Source organism: Ursus arctos, unplaced genomic scaffold, assembly GCF_023065955.2.
Source record: "Ursus arctos isolate Adak ecotype North America unplaced genomic scaffold, UrsArc2.0 scaffold_9, whole genome shotgun sequence".
In the NCBI taxonomy this organism is placed as follows: domain Eukaryota; kingdom Metazoa; phylum Chordata; class Mammalia; order Carnivora; family Ursidae; genus Ursus; species Ursus arctos.
In genome coordinates, this window is record NW_026623111.1 from 11,354,575 (window position 1) to 11,375,542 (window position 20,968).

General features: G+C 42.1%; 1 protein-coding gene and 1 pseudogene across 7 annotated transcripts in view; one reads left to right on the forward strand and one right to left on the reverse strand.

The window, feature by feature from the left end:
- FBXL5 (F-box and leucine rich repeat protein 5) overlaps window positions 1–16,110 on the reverse strand; it is a 54,149-nt gene extending 38,039 nt beyond the window's left edge. For 2 of the 7 annotated variants that reach the window (XM_026514434.4, XM_048211970.2), the window contains exons 1-2: window positions 15,886–16,110; window positions 10,964–11,150 (exon numbers count right to left, since the gene is read on the reverse strand). Coding sequence is in view for 2 of the 7 variants with exons in the window: in XM_026514438.4 (XP_026370223.1) it covers window positions 3,009–3,092 (84 nt within the window). In the remaining 5 variants the exon portion in view is untranslated. Of the gene's footprint in view, window positions 1–3,008; window positions 3,209–3,318; window positions 3,532–8,505; window positions 8,649–10,963; window positions 11,151–15,885 lie in introns of those variants that run through there. The other 5 variants (XM_057309755.1, XM_026514436.4, XM_057309756.1 and 2 more) reach the window with 5 other exon arrangements.
- A 30-nt stretch (window positions 16,111–16,140) lies between these two features.
- LOC113266720 (40S ribosomal protein S27-like) lies at window positions 16,141–16,415 on the forward strand (annotated as a pseudogene).
- The last annotated feature ends 4,553 nt before the right edge of the window (window positions 16,416–20,968 follow it).

A 20,968-nucleotide genomic window follows, 5' to 3' on the forward strand; every position in this document is an offset into this window, starting at 1 on the left:
AAAAAAATTTTTCAGAAACTGCTCTGGTTTTTTTTGGGTTTTTTTTAAGAATTTACTTATTTATTTGAGAGAGAGAGAAAGAGACAGCCAGCGAGAGAGGGAACACAAGCAGGGGGAGTGGGAGAGGAAGAAGCAGGCTCCCAGCAGAGAAGCCCCGATGCGGGCCTTGATCCCATAACGCCAGGATCACACCGTGAGCCAAGGCAGACGCTTAACGACTGAGCCACCCAGGCGCCCCTACTCTGGTTTATTCAAAGAAAATTAAACTAGAAATCAAGATCCTGACCTGGGTTTCCATCTGGATCTGTAACTAACTGCTTATGTAAACTGGGTCTAGCTAATCTGGGCCTACAAGTCCCCAGCTATAAAAGAGAAATACCCCTTCCTTTACCTACCTCAAGGGACTGTTGTCCAGGTAACACTGAAAAATCTTTCCATAAAACTTTATATAAATGTAAGAGGAAATCCATGAGCAAAGGATTAAATTAGCTATTACACAGCAATATTTAAAATGGCCTACAAGAATAAATTATTTTAAGTAAACCAGTCTAAGCATATAAATGAGCTGATGCTAGTAAATACATGGATGCTTCTAAAATATATTGTACATGAAAAGTTTCATACTGGAAATAAAACTGACCACTTTACAAATACTGGACATTCAGAGTCAACACTTTGAATACAGTGAAATAACATACCTTGTATCTTTTTAGTTTGAGTACAAAATCTAGTTCTCATTTTGTCAAGTTCTACTGTAGGCTATTTGGGTTGAATATCCATGGTCTTTACAATAGAAAGATAGTGAAGCCAAAATTTGAGATGATAAATGAATAAAAAAATAGTCCTTTAAGATTATTCAGCCAGCATTAAACCTTATTTCTCCAACCTACTTCCCAAAGGACTTCCTAGGAGAGATTTCCACTAGCTATTAGTATCAAGAAGAAATCTGGATGTAGAATTCCCATACACTTTTTTTCCCCTATCACCTTGGTCTCTGATCCACGACTTGGAAAATTGGACTTTTAATCTCCTTGATGAATATATTACAACAATCTCATTAACTACATATAATTAAGAATCAGTGATAATTTTGACTTATGCTATGTCAAATTGAAACTGCTTTCTTAATTACTGCAAGAGGAAACATTTACTGAAAAGAATCTCATTTGACTCAGGTACTGTTTTTTAAAATGGCACTGTACGAGGCTGGTTAGTCTATCACATAACTAAATAAAACTGTGACTCTTACTTATTATGCAAGAGCCACAATCATTTGATGAAAGCCACAGACTCCCTAGGAAAGTGTACACATGCACAAAAATTTCCGTTAACAATTTCAGGTGCTCTCCAGGCTAAACTACAGAGATGACCTCCTATTCCATCAGTCCTAACTTCCCCTTTCCAATTTTGAGAAAGTAAAAAAACCTCCCGTTTTTAAAATTTCCTGCAATTAATGAATACTATAACAATAACTAAGTTCAAAAGCCAGAGGAGGTTAAAAACACTACAACAATCTAACTCAAAAAATTCAGGGATACACAGCTTGAGGTACGGCTTCCCCATTCCTCACGCTTCTCCCGGATAAATGGTTCTCACCCTTGGCTGCACACTGGACTCACCTCAGGAGCTTTAAATTATACTTGATGCCTGGGTCCCACCCTGAGAGAGGCTGATTTTCAGTGGTTTGGGCATCAGGATTTTTAACAGGCTTTAGGATGATTCTAATCAGCAACCAAGGTTGAGAATCACTGTCCTGGACTGTTCTGTTTAAACCTGTAACTGAATCAGGTATTTTTTAATTTTCAAAATGGAGGGAGGAAAAAGATGGTTATGAGTGCGTTTTAAAGTGTTGGTTTTGAATGTGGCCTAGTACTGAACACTGGGCATCCTTCAACCCTCTCCCTGGGCTATAAGAACCCTTCTCTCTCAACAGTGGTTCTGCTTAATGCTATGTAATTTCTGAAGATTCATCAAAGTTGATTTCTATACTTAAGCAATAGTTGTTTAAATGCTTTTTATTTGGTTCATTTCTACACGAAACAGGACTGCCTGAAGTTTTCAGGATATATGTGGACTACCCCCAACGTAAAACTGATAAAAATGTGTACGCTTAATACGGTTTTAAAATCATTAAAAAGGCCCTGCACCATCTCCAGAAAAGTGCTTTTTCATTTAATGCCACACCAATTAACAGTCCAAAAAGGTTCTCACAGTTAAACCAACTTTTTCCGCGGTCCCTTTTATTCGAACCCACGTTAAGAATTTCAACAGAGAAGAGCGGTCTCATAAAAAAAAAAATCTACATCGAGTAAATGCTCCAGGACAATAAAAGTTGCAAGGAAAACGATAACCATAAATGAAAAGTGAAGCTTCTCCAGTCCCTAAACCAAGAAACCTGGGTTTTCTTCCAAATCAAGCCAGGGAAAAGCTAGGGCGTAAAACGAGCACGGTTAGGAGAAAGCTGCCCGTTGAGCCAGGAAACAAGCCAGACGTTCCGAGGGATGGATGGGTGTTTGCAGAGAGACTCGGGAGCCCCCAAACGGGCCGGAGCAGGATGAGGGGCGCTGGTGCTGGGGGAGGCGGGGGACAGCTGCAGGAACGGTCCGCCCCAGGCGGATAGGAAGCCCAGCGCAGGTGGCCGGCCCGGGGTCCCCGAAGGTCGGTGGGGCGCCAAGGAGACCCTCTCCCTAAAGGGGCGGGGGCAGGGGCGGGAGGCCCAGCGCGGCCGCAGGGAGCGCGGCCCTCCGCCAGGGGCACGCAGCCGGCAGCCGAGCAGGAGTCGCGCCGCGGGCCCCGAGGGCACGTCCGAGGCCGCCGGCCGGGTGGGGGCGCGGGCTCCCTGAGAAGGTGCGGGGAAGCGAGCGCGGCGCTGACAGCTGCGCAGGCGGCAATCTGCGCGGCGCGGCCCCGGGGGCTGCGGGCGCGACGCAGGCCAGGCCGCCCGGGGACCGGCCCGCTCCTCCTCTCGGCCTGCGCTGCCCGGAGCAAGAGGCCCCGTACACCGTTACCTTGTCGCAGTAGAGCCCCACCAGCTGCTTCATCCGCCAGTGTGGGGCGGTGAAGACGTCCACTTCTTCGGGGAAGGGCGCCATCGCCACTGCCTCAGCCACTGCCTCAGCAGCCGCGGCCGCCGCCTCTCCATAGACACCCTCGCCGCGGGGCAGAGGCGGCGCGCCCCCCTGCGCATGCGCCCGCCCCGTCGGCGCGCGCGCCCGGCCTACTCCGCCAGTCGAGACGCGGGGACGCGCGGGCCGCCGCCATGCGGTCCCCGAGGCCCACGTGACCGGACTCGCGGCGGCGACTCGCGCTCTCACTTACCTCCTTCGCTCTTCGTTCCTTGGCCCCTTCGCTTGCCGAGAAAAGAAACCAAGTCTTTACCCTGTTTGTTTCACAACATCAAACACAGTATCAGAAGGGATGGGCTGTCACTTTGGGGGCGATTTCAGCGCTGCCGGTACGCCCACCAGACCTTGAGGCCCAGGCAGCTGAGCACAATGGCCGCGCTGAGGCCAAGAGCTCCGCCTGGGCCTCGCGGGCTGTGACGCCCATTTGCCAGGGTGACTGTTCTGTGTCCCACAGGGCCTTCCTAGGCTGCCCTTTGACCCCTGCCATTCCCGGGTGGCGGGCTCGATCTCCCTGCCCGCTGGTCAAAGGCCCCAGCGAATGGGTGGACCAGGTCTGAGGCTCTAAGACCTTAGGACCCACGGAGAAACGGTGCCGCGGAAGCAGACAGGACACTGGCCACATTTGTGTTCTGGCGGGCGCCAAGCCTGGGTCTGGGGGCAGGGCACCATCTCCTCCAGGGCAGGCCGGATGGGAGGGCAGTGTGGAATTCTGGAGCCTCCAAGGAAGGAAGGAAGAATGTGCCCTGGGGATCAAGGAGGCAGGAATGTACCTCAAGCACAGGAACACCAGGTCAGGGATGTCAGAAAGGCCTTGGGGGGGGGGGGGCGGATTATCATAGAAGGTTAGTGCAGGGAAGAACCTTGGTACACATACTTGCATTTTAAGCCAAGGCTCAGGGAGAAAGGAGACAAACAAGGTCACGGCCAAGAAGGTCAGTCTCTTCCCACAGGTCAACTTCCCCCGCCCCAACCATGGACGAGACCTAGAGAGACCCTGTTATGGGCTCTGCTAATCATGATCGACTCTCGACTAACCGGTTGCCTGGAGGACTGATGGACTCAAAGAGAAATGGGAGAAAACAGGGAAGGCTAAGAACCTGAAAGTGGTTATTTGCTTAATGACTGCAAACTGCAGGAGGGCAGGAACCAGATTATGTTCTGTTCACTCCTTATATCCCTATTATCTATCATAGTTCCATGACAATACAGGGGTTTGATGAATATTCAAGAAATGCTGGAGTAGAAGGTGAGAAAGAACCTTGGAGTAGAGTGAGTCTGTTTATTTCTAATGCACAGACTGGAGATAAAGTTAGATTCCTGGTTTTGCCAGATACTGCTTGCAGGACTTTGAATAAGCTACATGACATCTTTTTGTCTCCGTTTCCTCACATAGAAAATGGGGACAAAATCGCTATGGACTAAATGCTTGTGTCCTCAAATTCATTAGTTGAACCCCCTGCCTCACCATGTGACGGTATAAAGAGGTGAGCCTTTGGAAGGTAATTAGGATTAGATGAAGTCATGATGGATTGTTGCCCTTCTAAAGCCCTCATGATGGATTGTTGTCCAAGAGTCCCTAGAGCATGCTTCCCTTCAACATGGCAGTCTGCAAGCCTGAAGAGGGCGCTCACCATGCTGGCACCCTGATCTTGGACTTCCAACCTCTAGAACCCTGAGAAATAAATTTCAGTTGTTTCATCCAGTCTGTGGTATCTTCATTATAGCAGTCTGAGCTAAGACAAATACCTCCTCACAGCACTGTTACAAGAATTAAGAGAGTTTATATATTTGAATTGCTTATATTAGCACCTGGCACATAGTAAGTACAGCCTGTAAGCTATTATTATTATTAAATATAACAACTCTGTGAGGTAGTCCTGTAGGAAACTAAGTCTTAAAGACATTCTGGTAATTGCCTAGCATCCCACAAATTAGGAACTGAATAATCTGGCCATATGAATCTCGGCCCAGTAATACCCTCCCAGGCACTGTATTAGTTGTGTGGTTTCTGCACAGTCTGTCCTAAAGAAACAGGGACACCTGGGTGGCTCAGATGGTTGGGCACCTGCCTTCCTTCAGCTTGGGTCCTGGGGTCGAGCCCCACATCAGACTCCCTGCTCAGTGAGGAAGGCTGCTTCTCCCTCTCCCTCTGCCTGCCGCTCCCCCTGCTTATACTCTCTCTCTCTGTGTCAAATAAACAAATAAAATCTTAAAAAAAGAAGAAGAAGGAGGAGGAGGAGGAGGAGGGGGGGGGAGGAGAAATAGGAATAACGCTTAAGTAATAGAATATAAATATGGGCCTTAAGATCTCTGACATCCTCTTCCCCTTTCTCCTTCTTTCTTTTAAACTCTGCTCTTTCACCAGGGCTTTGCTTCTATGTTTTTTATTATCCCCCAGAAGACATTTTCTTATTTCCACTCTATTTCTTTACTTCATTCTGATCTTTCACTCCAGCCGTCTCAAAATGTAGAATGAGACCTCAGGTGAACCAGTTAGATGGAGAAATGAGTTCCATGAGAACATGCACTTTGTTTTATGCTCAGCACTTAGAACAATGCCTGTCATACCAGTTAGTACTCAATATCTACTGAATAAAAAAAGGAACAGGGGCACCTGGCTGCTCAGTCAGTGGAGCATGCAACGCTTGACCTTGGGGTTGCAAGTTCGAGCCCCATGTTGGGTGTAGAGATTACGTAAAAATAAAAATCTTTAAAAAACAAAAAAGAAGGAATGAGGGAAGTTCCTGATATTCTGTAATTTCCTCATTTTAACTGACTTTTAATACACCATGTTCTATTTCCAAATACTTATTTGTGTCTGTTGTTCACCTATGTACCTCCAGAAGCAAGCACTAAATTGTTTCACAACAACAAAAAAATACATCCAGACACAATTTTGCTGTAACCTAGAATTTGAAGCTGTGTAGTCAGCTCAGTAGTAGTAACAGCCCCTTTGGACTCTGGCCATCTCAGGGAATTTGTTTATGATGACAAAATGAAAGAAATACAGTGATAAAAAATAAATCCTGTGGGTCATTCTTCCCTTTGAAGGGGGCTGTTAACATTAGCTCCATATGCTGAGTAGTATAGCAATTAATTATCTACTATATCCAGAATAAATGATTGATTTACATTAAACTTTAGCCCCAGAAAGAAGGCATTGATCAGTGGAGTGTCATTACAGGTTCCTGCAACTACAGCTGATCAGGAACGGTTACTAAGGCCAAGGTTGTCGGTTTAATCATCTATGATTTCTTCTCGTAGATGACAGAGAAGTTCTAACAGACCATCTAGCTATCAGCTACCACAAGGAGACTGGATAGGCATATGAACAGAGCAAGGAAAATGCACATCGTATGGTGCCTGGTGTGTCTATGGTTCCTTCTTTCCTGCTCTCATTCTCTCTGAAACACTGCATGCCACAGGGGGCGCAAAAAAGATGCCAAATCATTCCGTGGTGACCTAAAAATATGACATTAGGCCTCCTCGCTAGTATTTTCCAACTCTAGTTTTGAGGGCCCTGGAAAGGATTAGTGGTCAAGGAAAGTCAGACCTAAGGCATTTAACTCTGTTTATGTGAGTGACACAGCACTTTCCCCAATGGGGGGTAAGTTGTGAAAATAAGCAATGAAAGAATGTTGCTGTTGCAAAAACAGTTGGAATCCCAGTCCTAACTCAGTACCAGAATTCGTCCTTCCTGTCAGTCAAAATAGCCCCAGCAGGCTAGGCTGATTTAGAAGTATGGGTTTCAGAAGGGGTGATGGCACTGTTAAAGAAAAGATAGTCAGACTTGAAATGCAATCCCAGATGCTACTTTTTCTTTTTCTCTCTTTTTTTTTTTTTTCATTTTCCTTTAGGATATTTTATATGCAAACGGCCTTCAAAAAATGAAATATCTATAGCCTGCAGTTTGCCCCAAACCCTTACTTTCTTTTTTTAATTTAAATAGTGAGTGCTATTTCCCCATTGGTGTTCACTATATAATTACAGATGAGTCACTGTGTGTATGAGTTTGCTAGGCCACCGTAACAAAATACCACAGACTGGGTAGTTTACACAACAGAAATTTAGTTTTTCACTGTTCTGAAAGTCCAACATTGAGGTGTTAGCACTTCTGATTTCCTCTGAGGCCTCCCCCGTGGGCTTGCATATAGCTACCTTCTCACAGTGTCCCCACGGGGCCTATCCTCTGTGCCTATGTCCTAATGTCCTTGTCCTTTTCGTATAAGGAAACCAGTCAGATTGGCTTAGGGCCCACCCTAACCACCTCATTGTAACTTACCTCTTTAAAGGCCTGATCTCCAAATATAGTCACATTCTGAGATACTGAGAGGGCCTCAACTTATAAATTTTAGGGGAACACATGCAGCCTGTAACACTATGGAAAGAAAAGTTTGTCACAAAGATATAATAAAACTTTTTGTATAATGACAAAAAAAAAAAAAAACAACTGTGGAAATAGCTAGATGTCCCTTAGTAGGATACTACATATCAGATAAATAAATTACAGCACATGCATTCAATGGACAAATATGCAGCTATTAAAAAACCATAAGATACATCCATGTTTGCTGATATAGAATGAAACCAAGATTTTCTAAGTTAAAAAAAACAATGTAGGGGGGCGCCTGGGTGGCGCAGCGGTTAAGTGTCTGCCTTCGGCTCAGGGCGTGATCCCAGTGCTCTGGGATCGAGCCCCACATCAGGCTCCTCTGCTGTGAGCCTGCTTCTTCCTCTCCCACTCCCCCTGCTTGTGTTCCCTCTCTCGCTAGCTGTCTCTATCTCTGTCAAATAAATAAATAAAATCTTTAAAAAAAAAAAAAACAAAAACAAAAACAAAAAAACAATGTAGGGAATACTTTGTTAAATACAAACTCTTTGGGTGCCTGGGTGGCTCAGTTGGTTAAGCGTCTGCCTTTGGTTCAGGTCATGATCCCAGGGTCCTGGAATAGAGTCCCACATCTGGCTCCCTGCTCCGCGGGGAGCCTGCTTCTTCCACCTCTGCCTCTCTCTCTGTGTCTCTCATGAATAAATAAATAAAATCTGTAAATAAATACGAACTCTTTTGTGTTAAAAAAGAAAAAATATGTTTCTAGAATAAAAGTAGAAATTTGTAAGCAGGGGTTCTGGGATGGGAAGCAGTTAAATACCTTTTAAATATGTACCCTTTGGTACAGTTTTAATATTTTACTACATTCACCTATTGCTCTTACAGTTATAAAAATTTGTTAATAAGAATGCTTTTTAAAAGAATTTAGACAATAAATTTTAAATCTTTAAAAATACTATTAAAGGAAAAAAATTTTTTGATTATCATCAGTAGCAACAGTGCTAATTGCACTAGAGCTATTTTATGTTTATCTTAAAATTTTATTCTAACCTGTTTTGTCCATTTGCTTTGCCTCTGGTTTCTCTCCGTATATTGCCCTTTGGCCCACAATCACCTTTCCCATAGGCCTGGAGGCATCTTTGAGGGTAGGGACAGTGTTTTAATGATCCTAGAGAAATGGGTCCGGTTGACTGCTAATTGAAAAGAGCAGGATCAAAATTGTACTTCCAGTATAACCCACAGCATGTTTACAGAACGCATGTGAAGGATTGGAAATAAATGAAGCAAAATTTTAATAAGTCTCCTCTGAGTGATAAGAATTATAGGTGATTCCCTCCCTCTTTTGTATTTATTCTCTCCAGTGCTAAATCAGTATGTTTTACTTTTAATGTCAGAAATACAGAAATGAGCATATTACAATCTGATGATAATTATATTTTATAAATAACACTTAGAAGGTGCTAATAGGGGGCACCTGAGTGGCTCAGTGGGTTAAGCGTCTGACTCTTGCTTTCCACTGAGGTCACAATCTCAGGGTCATGAGATTGAGGATCTGGCTGTGCAGTGGTCCTGGAGCCTGCTTAAGATTCTCTCTCCCCCTCCCTCTACCCCTCCCTTCTCTAAAAAATAAGGGACTAAAAGGAAATATATCACAATGTTGATAATGGCTATCTTGGTGGTAGAACTATAGTTGATTTGGGGGAAAGAGGAGCTAATTTTTTCTTAAAATTCTAACAAAAGGGGTGCCTGGGTGGCTCAGTCAGTTAAGCAGCTTGCTCTTGATTTCAGCTCAGGTTGTGATCTCAGGATCCTGGGATCAAGCCCTGCTTCGAGCTCCCTGCTTAGCGGGGAGTCTGCTGGAGAGTCTCTCTCCCTCTGCCTCTGCCCTTCCCCCTGCATGTTGCACTCTCTCTCACTCAAATAATAAATTCTAAAAATAAATAAATAACAAAATTTAAGCAAAAAATTTCCCCCAACTTTGTGTTTGAAAAACAAAATTAGAGGCTCCTGGGTGGCTCAGTCGGTGAAACGTCCGCCTTCGGCTCAGGTCATAATCCCAGAGTCCTGGGATCGAGGCCCACGTGGGGCTCCCTGCTCAGCAGAGAGCCTGCTTCTCCCTTTCCCTCTGCTGCTCCTCCTGCTTCTGCGCGCTCTCTGTCTCTAATAAATAAGTAAATAATCTTTTAAAAAATTAGGTTTTGTTTTGTTTTAAAGGTTTCCGTTTAATTAACATTAATCACCATTAGATCCATAATGCCAGAGCTATACCCAGGGTCTGAGGTCCATCCCACCTCACAGCCAGAGTACAAGGATGCTTGCTCTAAGTGTGCCTGGAGAACTTGGCCTACATCTCCTCCTCATGGTCCTATCCTTCAGACATGGTCCCAGTCATTCCAGTGAGTTCTAGCTGCGTTCTGTTCCTTAGACCACCAAGCCCCTGTGGCACTTCCTGCATGACACGCACATAGGACCCACTTCACCTGGGCAGGGCCTCCAAGCCACTCAGGATTCCAGGGGTGCTGCTAACTCTCTTAAAAGTCTTAGAAATTTGTGGGGAGGGGTGGGACTGGGCATTGGGCGTTTTCCTGTTCAGTGGCCCTTTCTGTCTGCAGTGAGTCTCAGTATCCCTTTCCAGAACTTCGAGTTTGCATTTTTGGAACACATGCTCCCCTTTCCTGACTAAAGGATAGGGCATCAGATTGGAATACAGACACGACTTACTGTTCCCTTTTTCAAGGTATGGCCCTGTCTCCCCTAGAGGTAGCTTACTGATGTCTCACATGAGAAAAAGAATTCCTTGAATTTATACAAAGGCATAGGGTAACAGAAGAACTGAGAAGAGGAAGAGGCGTAAAAGAAAAAAGGGATAGATTAGACAAATAAAAAGATGAGCAAAAACAGAGTGGGGGAAGGAATAAAGGAAAGAAAATATAGGTGGAAAGAGAAGAAAGTAGTAATTAAAATGTATTAAGGTCTTTCTGTGTACTAGGCACTATAAATTCTCTACATGAATTACCATGTGTAATCCTTACAACTACTGTATGTGGAAAGTTTTATTTTTTTTCTCACTCGACAGAAAAAGGAAATGATGTTTAGACAGTTATTGACTTGTCCAAGGTCGTAGAGCCAGTTAGTAGAAAATCAGGGATATAAATCTATGTCTACTTATTCCACAACATGCACTTAACCTTATACCAAAAGACAATTTTGTCATTAGTTTATGTCAACAAACTAAATGACTAATAGGTGCTCTTAATCTCTGAACTGAAGCCAAGGTAACCCTGAACAATATGGGCTAAACCATAAACCACATGTGTTCAAATACAGAATAGTCTCGGTCCTTAGGATACCTTTTAAAGATTAGTAGTTCAGATAATGCTAAGACCAGATTTTTGCTTTATTACAAATATGGACATATAATGTGTATAATGGTTCGTAATGTTTCTTTGCAAAAATTCCAAACAGATAAGAGCCTTCCATTTCTTAGCCACACCTGTGTGTCACTTACCTTGTTCTCAGTAAATATTGCCAAGTCAACATCAACTCCTTGACTTTCAATCAAAGGCCCTATTATGGGCTACCTTGCATGGAACAGGATGGTGCAGTGTTTATGGCCTGAGGAAAAGGTGGCTACTCTTTAAGACAACTTGACTCAGCTGATTGTACCATGTAGCGAGGAAAAGCATCACAAGTTTCTGGAAAGGAAAGGACCGATAAGCTTCCTGTAAATTGTCGGGCTTATATTTATTGTAATGATGAAATCTGGCAGGCTATTGCTTAATCCCTGCGGGCGTGGGGGGGTATTTAGGGAAGTACCGGTTCTGTTTCCTTCCTCCTTACCACTGACATTTTAAAAAACCCTCATAAACCCAAAACACAGTATCTGAAGTTACATAAGGCAATTCCTGGTAAATTTTTAAATGCTGACAGCTATGTAGGCAGAAAGAGATATGAGTGTCAGATACACCTCTGATTCCCATTACCTAATAGCATTTTGTTTTTAATAGCCTGGTTATTACATAAAACATAGACCAAAGTTCAAATTCTACTTCTGCCACTACCTACCTACCCATGGGACCTTGGGCAAATCACTTGCCCTTTCTGGGACGCTTTTGAGAGGGATAAGGGGTGATAAGTAATTAATACATATAATCTACAACACATGCAAAAAGGACTCTCCCAGACAACTGCTTACCTATTACGGGAAATCAGTCACCAACCACGCAGATAAGTCTATCAAGAGTTAGTTGACCTTTACCCAATCATTATTTTCTTTGTGTAACTAGTTTAACTGTAATTAGTTTACTAAAGTGCAATTCATTTTACTGTGATGAGTTCCATTCACAATTATAGATTTACATGCATTTAATCTTGCCAGCCTCTAAGTGAACCAATTCATGAGAAATGATATCCCGCCCTTTGCATACAGCATAGTTCTTCTACAATCTTCTTCTCTAAACACAAGGGTGTATTACTCATTGAGGATAGCTGCCAATTACTGAAAGACTAACTCTATACCAGGCACCACATTATCTCACAACACTGTGAAGTAGGTTCTGCCAACCCAATTTTACTGGAACCAAAGCTCAGAGAAGCAGAAGTAGGACTCGAAGCCAGGTTGGATGTTTTCATCATGCTGCAATGGTCTTCCTCGTACACATCTATCATACTTCATTTTCTGTGAAGTACAAGACCTTCCATGCAGCTTTGTTGGGAGTTTCGTCCATGAAAAGGGGTGGAGGGAGTGGGAAATAATACATTGACAGAACAGGAGGCAGAGCGCACACTGCTTCAAGGTTCTTAGCTAAGTGCTTGCCATCAGCTAAATTAACAATAGAAAATCTGAAATAATAACTAGGAGGTAATAAGCTATGGTACTGGCAATAAAAGTGCTATAACACTTCACCCAGGGACTCCTAGGTGGCTCAGTCAGTTAAGCGTCTACCTTTGGCTCAGGTCATGATCCCAGGGTCCTGGAATCAAGTCCTACATCCAGCTCAGCGCGAAGCCTGCTTCTCCCTCTGCCTGCCGCTCTCCCTGCTTGTGCTCTCTTTCTCTGACAAATAAATAAATGAAATCTTTTTTTTTTAATCCAAAAAAAAAAAAAAAAAGACTTCACCCAGAGATTTCAGATGCCAAGAGCACCTGAACCAACTCCGTCCTTGGAGCACGCCCCAAAACATGGTCCTTCCAGAACCTTCATTAGAACCATATCAGGTCCTTTTTAAGATGTGATTTCTAAGACACACCCTTGGACATTCTTTTCAGTACATTTGGTCTCAGGCTCTGTATATGATTCTTATGAAACGAAAATTTGAAAAATACTATTCCCGTTACTATGCTTCCACAATTAAAACTGTTTTTCGAACTTGATGAGGTGGTTAAAGAATTCATGGAACTCACGGGATCATTTGCAAAACGTGACATGATACTTAAACGTAATACAGCTGAATTTGCAAGATAATAGTACAGACTTCAAGAATAAATAGACCTGAGCTCAAATCTCTCCTCTCATGCTTAGCAGTTATACAACTCTGGGCAAGTTTCTGCACGTTTCTGAGCCTTAGTCTCCACTGCTTTAAAATATCGATTATAACATTTTGATAGGGTATTGTGAAGACTAAAGACAATATACGTGTGATGCCTGACACATAATAACCATAGAATAAATTATAAAAATAGCCATAGAATAAATTATAAATTATAAAAAATAAACGTTTAATAATAGAACATCCAACACCATATAAAATAGGATGCCATATCTTAATAGACTCTAGTATCAAGAGATATCAATGGGGGGAGGGGGTGCCTCGGTACCTTGGTCAGTTGAGTGCCCAACTCCTGATTTTGGCTCAGGTCATGATCTCAGGGTCGTGGGATGGCGCCCCAAGATGGGCTCCACACTCAGGGCAGTCTGCTTGGGATTCTCTCTCCCTCTCCCTCTGCTCCTACCCCCACTCACACTCTCTCTCCCAAATAAATAAATAGAATCTTTTTAAAAAGAGAGAGAGAGATTAGGGGCCAGAGGTTTCAAAATGGTTCAAGCCATTGTAGTGATTCAACACACCAGCTTTGGAATCAAAGTGTCTGGGTTCAAATCTCAGCTGGCCTACTTTCTCATTCAGCACCAGCACAGTAAATCAGAACTTCTTTTGCATCCTGGAAATGAGACCTTTGTTAATATTGTTAAGCCACAAACCTGTTCGTTATTCTGCTAAATAAACTACAACGTGAAAATAATACTACCTATCTGATAGGACTGTGTGAGAATTGAGATTATATAGGTATAGAGTTTATGACACTGTCTGGCATATGACCAAAGCACTTTTAAAAGGAAAACCCTGCTCATTTCTATTACTACTCAACAAACGGGATGTGACTATCATGGGTCAGGAACTCCAGATTCAGGATGTCCAAGAATGAACTCACCATTTTCTCTGTGCTCTGAGTTTCCAATCCTCGGTATTTTCATTTCAGTGACTTTTACTGCTGCTCATCTAGTCACCTACCTTAGCTAGAATAATGATAGCAAACAAACTTGTGTACCAGGCACTCCTCTAAGGACTTCTTCGGTATTAAATTGTATCTATTCACACAGAATGACTGTATGAAGTATAGGTACCATTATCATCCCCATTTTACAGATGAATGAACTGAGATGGACAGGATGCATGAATTGCCCAAGGCAATCCTGGAACAGCAGAGTCAAGATTCAAATCTAGGCAGTATAGTCCCAGACCCTGGATCTTTTAATGTACATAATACTGCCTCTAGGAGTGTCTGATGGGCTCAGTGGCTCAGTGGCTGGAGCACATGACTCTTGATTTTGGGGTTGTGAGTTCAAGCCCCACGTTGGGTGTAGAAATTACTTAAAAATTTTGTTTTAAAAAGAAATACTACCTCTAAAGATTTTTGAGTTATTTTAAAAGCTCTCAGTCTCCATCACTTCAATATCTAGTAAGATATATAGTCCTCTTATACATCTCTGATCCAGCCCCGCTTCTTTAGCCACCCTAATGCAGACCTAATTTAGGCCCAGTTGACCTTCTGATTGAATACCCAGTCTCCTTGATTTTAGCTTCTTCTCACTGAATCCTTCCACCAAACCAACCAGTCAGAAGTGTTTCTTCTTTATTTTTTTTTTAAAGATTTTATTTATTTATTTAACACAGATAGAGAAGCCAGCGAGAGAGGGAACACAAGCAGGGGGCATGGGAGAGGAAGAAGCAGGCTCATAGCGGAGGAGCCTGATGTGGGGCTCGATCCCATAACGCCGGGATCACGCCCTGCGCCGAAGGCAGACACTTAACCGCTGTGCCACCCAGGCGCCCCCAGAAGCGTTTCTAAAACACAGATAGGCTAAATGACTCTCCCTTAGTTAAAAACATGTACTGGCACCTCAATTTCTACAGAATAAGACCCAAATATCCCTAAGTCCAGTTCAATAAGGCACCTAGTGCGGTATCTCACTTACAATGGTAAGTACATTTCATTTTATTTTCATTGATATGAACGTGTCTGTTTCCTCACTAAAGTGGGCCCTCTGTCAAAGTGGGGACACTTTTGTTCATCGTTATATAACCATATTTCCCCAGGCCCCAAGAGCCCACAGCTACAAATGAGGTCACGATATCATTAATATATTAATCTTAATGACTCGTTGCTCCTCCAGCAAGTGCAGGACCTGTAGCTTCAGCAAAATCCACCAAACTGCAACATACTCCTGATGCCCCAGGAATGTCTCCCACATGCTCAGTAGCAGATTCTCTCCCGCTGTAGCTACACTGTTGCCCCACATGACACGTGAGCCACTGCGGTTCTCCCATGCTTCCTCTGAGCCCCGTATTCCGGTGGTCATCATGAGCTTAGGTGTTTTCTTCCTTGCAAAATACTGTTAAAGTAGGGTTGCCTCTAGTTCCCTGGGGACCAGATACACTCTCAGGGGTCTGAGCCAGGACGAATTTGAGGTACATCATATTCAGAATCCCTCCTTCACTCCAACAATGGTTTTAGTACTGGTTCAACTCATTTCTTTTTCCCTTAGGATGATCTGCCTTGCTTAAGCTACCACAGCAAATCTGGTGAAAATTTTATGGGGCCACTCTACCAGGCTGCCAGGTGTCCTTAATATTATCTGAGTCCCAGAGTGCCCACAGGGAATGATCAAGGTAGACGCTCTAAGCTACATCTGTCTCCCCCTTTCCTACACCCCTCACCAACTCCTCTGCCTAGCACGGAGCTTTGTGCATACCGAAATCACAACAAATGTTTTTAAATGGAATAAAAATGATTTTTATGCCACTTGAGAAGAGCTAAAGTTTATCCGAGGAAAGGAACACAAATTTAGGATGAGACTCTCTGGCCCTCAATCCAAAATTACACAGAAATTCTGGCATTTAAGGAAAAAAAACAAAAAACATGGGCTCTTACCTGAGAGGCATTTGACTGTTGCCAGGACTCTGATTACAGTACTTGTGCATCTATGTTCTCCAAAGGACCCCTCCAAAGGGATCTGGGTCACAAGTGAAGCGTTCATGACCGCATGCCAAACCCTTCGGCGGAAGCAAGAGGAAGCTGATTCACTCTTCTTGTGGCCCACTGCAGACAAAATTGCCTCAAGTTCCTGTTGACACACTCTTTTCAAAAAGACTATTTATCTCGTGCTGACAACCTCCCCATGAGAACATGACCCTTGTGAAGGACCTCCTCCACCAGTCCCCGGGAGAGGAGAGGCAGCACAAGAAGCAGCAGCTGGTGCAGAGCCCCAACTCCTATTTCATAGACATGAAGTGCCCAGGATGTTCCAAAATCGCCACCATCTTTAACCACTCATAAACAGTAGTTTTGTGTGTTGGTTGTTCCCCTGTCCTTTGGCAGCCTCCAAGAGGAAAGCAAGGCTTACAGAAGGATGCAGCACTAAAAACACCCTGAATTTATCCCAACAAACACAGTTTGGATAAAATGAACAAACAAACACAAACCATTTAGTTATCTTGTTCATGTAAGGCAAATCTTTTAGACTGATGTGACTTCACATTTTAAATATATGAGGTATTTGTTGTTTGCTGTAATTTTGATGAAACTGCAGCCTGTTAGGCAATGTGGTATTAATGGAGAAAACTCACCCAAATTGCTAACTAGATCAGGGTTTTAAACATGGGCAGTGCTTTCAGGTCACTGGTATTAAATAAGACTCATTTAAAAAGAAATTACTAGTTGTTGACTACTTCCCAATTTAAAGGGAAATTATAAATTATATTAGTACTATTACAAATTCAAACTATTAATCAAGAAATTTCATCCCATGCTTGATTTGAATCATGGTAAGCGTAAAGGATAGTTGAATTCATGTCATAGTACTCGGGTTCTTTGGCTCTTTCACTAAACACCACATGGTCATGGGCAACGTCTTTATGGCAATCCATGATAAAATATCATAAAAGTGCCTAGCAGGCACCAGAGTGGCTCAGTTGGTTAAGCATCCAACTCGATTTCAGCTCAGGTCATGATCTCAGGGTCCTGAGATTGAGCCCTGCATTGGGCTCTGTGCTCCACGGGAAGCCCCTCTCCCCTTCCTCCCTACTCATGCTCTCTAAATAAATAAATTTTTTAAAAAACTTTATTAAAAAAATAAGTGCTTAACATAACATTTGGCATTTTCTACAAGAATTCAATTATTTATTAAAATGGAAGGGGTTTTTTTAAATATATTTTTTAAAGGCTTTATTTATTTATTTATTTGACAGAGAGAGAGAGCACACAAGCAGGGGAGCTGCAGGCAGTGGCAGAGAGAAAACCTGGCTTCCTGTGGAGCAGGGAGCCCAATGTAGGGCTAGAACCCAGGAACCCGGGATCATGACCTGAGCTAAAGGCAGACGCTCAACCAACTGAGCCACCTAGGCGCTCTTAAAATGGAATTTTTATTTAACACATATTAAACAACTTGGATTCTTTAGGAGTTTCATACTAAGTAGCAGTATCCTCCTATTTGACCTGTAGATCTGGAAAGACTCATCACTGCATTCAAATGAGACTAAGCAAAGTCTTATATTGCCTCTAAATGCAAACTAAAAGGCATAGTATAGTGCTTTTTTAAACAACGGGCCACAAGCTAATTGTGAATTGAAACCAACAAATCTTTTTATAGAAAATGCCAGAGCAACGTGCTTAAAGTCTGAGCAAGGGCTATGCCTATTGCCACAAATACCAGGATCAACCTTGGCAACTGTTAGGAGAAACAAGTAATGGAAAGGAGGTAATAAGTAAAATATGAATTGCTAGGATAGTTTGCTGCCTTCTCATTTGCTTTCCTGGTATAAGATGGTCAATTTAACTATTGCTTTATTGGGAAGGCTAGTAATTGTACAATTAAATGTTTGGTTAATATAACCCAATTACTTGTGGCTTAATGTATGAAGGCATTTCATCTGCTGCTGACAGAAAGTATCAAGATTTTCAGCTACAGATGTTCAATCCATGTGTAGTGTGACATTTTCAAATTTGTAACTTTTAATCAAACTAATACAAATTGTACACAAACCATATTTTAAAAAATTTAAAAAAGGATGAAGTGAAGGAGCACCTGCTTGGCTCAGTCGGTTGAGCATGTCACTCTCAATCTCAAGGTCATGAGTTCGAGCCCCATGTTGGGTGCAGAGATTACTTTTTAAAAAGTTTATTAAAAAAGTTTTTTAAAGTGTGAAGTAAAAACAGTGTTCGCGCTCAACTGATGGATCTGGAATGTAAAATAATGACAATATGGAGAAAAATGGTTATTTTAAACGCAAATCTGTACTTCATTCAAGCTACATTATTTTTTTTTCTCTTTAAAGATTTTATTTTTAAGCAATCTCTATACCCAAAGTGGGGGGCTCAAATTCACAACCCCAGGATCAAGAGTCATATGCTCCACTGACTGAGCCAGCTAGGCACTGTTATTCAAGCTACATTCTAAAATGAAAAAGAAGTACAGAAGATTATAATAAAGATAATATAATATGTGGGTTTATCAAATTATTGGTATTTTTAAAATAGAAGCATAAGATCTCCAAAATTAAAAAGCTACTTGGAAACAAGCTAAAATTATTGATAAATAAAGGGGGAAAATGCATTCAGGTCCCCAGTCTAATTTCTTAGTCAGTCCACCATTGTTCCTGATAAAACCTTATTATCATCTTTAAAGCACATCGTGAGACAGAAGGGAAAAGAACGCACATATTTTCTTTCAGCATGTTTGGATATGTTGTGTATACTCTTAAGTCTCAGCTAATTAATTAAAACTTATGCAGAGTGACAGCACTCTAGCTATTTTTTTTAACTATTACAGAATATTTAGAAGCAATACTTATTATTGTAGTCTGTAGAGATTTCAAAATCCAATTTGATGAGAACTGCATAACACTTTGTCGGATATATGTTGCAAGATCAGTTAGTACAGGATTTTTGTCATCTAAATATAGCATCACACGAAACTGAATTAGATTTATTTACAGTAGATAATATATTTTTGGGTACTGTAGATTAAAAAAATATTTTATGATGGAAAATCTTAAATATAAGAATAGAAAAAAAAGAAAAGAGACAATAGTATAATGAACACCATCACATACCTAACACCCAGCTTCAATAATCATCAATATTGGGGCCCCTAAAAAAAGTACAATTCAGGGCACCTCGGTGGCTCAGTTGGTTGAGCTGTCTTCTGCTTAAGTCATGATCTCAGGGTCCTGAGATCCAACCCACATGTAGGGCTCCCTGCTCAGTGAAGAGTCTGCTTCTCCCTCTTCCTCTCCCTCTGCCCCCCACCCCCATTTGTGAGCACCCTCTCTCTCTCTCAAATAGATAAATAAAGTCTTTTTAAAAAACTTACAACCCATTCTTAGCTTACGGGCAATTAAGTAACAAGTTGCAGACCACAGTTTTTGGTCTCTAGTGTATTTCCAGCTGCCTGAAAAGACTTGACTTCTTTAACATTTCTTGTGTAATCTGCTAGTGATGAATTCTTTCACCTTTAGTCTGAAAGAACATTTTGCCTTTGTTTTTATTTTTGTTTCAATATTTTATTTATTTGAGAGAGAGAGAGCACACAAGCAGGGGGCGGGGGCAGAGGGAGAGGGACAGACTCCTGCTGAACAGGAAACCTGACATGGGGCTCCATCCCAGGAAACAAGATCATGACCTGAGCCTAGGGCAGACTCTTTTTTTTTTTTTTTTAAAGATTTTCTTTTTTTATTTATTTGAAGAGAAAGAGATAGCCAGCGAGAGAGGGAACAGAAGCAGGGGGAGTGGGAGAGGAAGAAGCAGGCTCATAGTGGAGGAGACTGATGTGGGGCTCGATCCCATAACGCCGGGATCACGCCCTGAGCCGAAGGCAGACTCTTAACCGACTGAGCCACACCCAGGTGCCCCTTGCCTTTGTTTTTAAAATATATTTTCTCTGGGGATAGAATTTTAGGTTGACAGGTTCTTTCTAGCACATTAGGTATGCCAACTTCTACAGTTTCTCCTCCTAACAGAAATCTGATGTCATCCTCATATTTTAACCTTGTTTCCAAATTAGTTGGATAGTGCCTTTACCCTCTGTTCTCCTTCTCTCTCTCTCTCTCTCTCTTTCATTGGAACGGAACAATTATGTGCCTTGATGTACTATTTTTTCACGCTTCTTGTACTTGGGACTCATGGATCTTCTTGGATCTGTGGATTTATAGTTTTCATCATATTTAGATACTTTTTAGCTCTCGTTTCTTCAAAAGTTTCTTCATATTTCTTCCCCACTCCTTAGTCTATTATAGTGTATTAGATGCTTTTTAAGATTTTTTATGATTTTGGAGTTTCCGTTGATAGGTCTTCAAACTTGTGAAATCTTTTCTGCAATGTCAAGTCTGCCATTATTCCCACCTGGTGTTTTATATTTCACACCTTTATCTCTAGAAGTTTGTCTTTCCATCTTCCATGTCTCTAACTTTTCAACAATTGGAATAGTTACAATATAATGTCTGAAAATTCTAACATCTATGTCAGTTTCAATTGATTTGTCTCAGTATGGGTCTTATTTTCCTACTTATTTACATCTTTGATAGCTTTTGATTGGATGCTAGACATTAGGAATTTTATCTTTCTGGGTACTGGATATTTTTGCATTCCTATAAATCTTTGTTCTAGGACAATTATTTCCAAACAGTTTGATGCTTTCAGGTCTTACTTTAAACAAACACAAGCAAGACAGAACCATGCTCAGCCTAGGACAAATTATTCCCCACAACTGAGCTGAAACCTTTCTATGTACTCTACCCAATGCTCTGAGAACGATGAGGTTTTCCAGTCTGTCTTGTGGGAACAGCCATTATTGCCAGCCCTCTTTGAGATGCTCTATTATTTCCGGTGGTCTTTTCCTTGGCCTCAGGAAACTAATGTCCTCAGCTACATGCACTGATTAGTACTCACCTGAAAACTCAAGGAGGGTCCTTCCAAATTTTTAGAGCTTTCTTTCTGTTCAGCTCTTCTCTCTAGTACT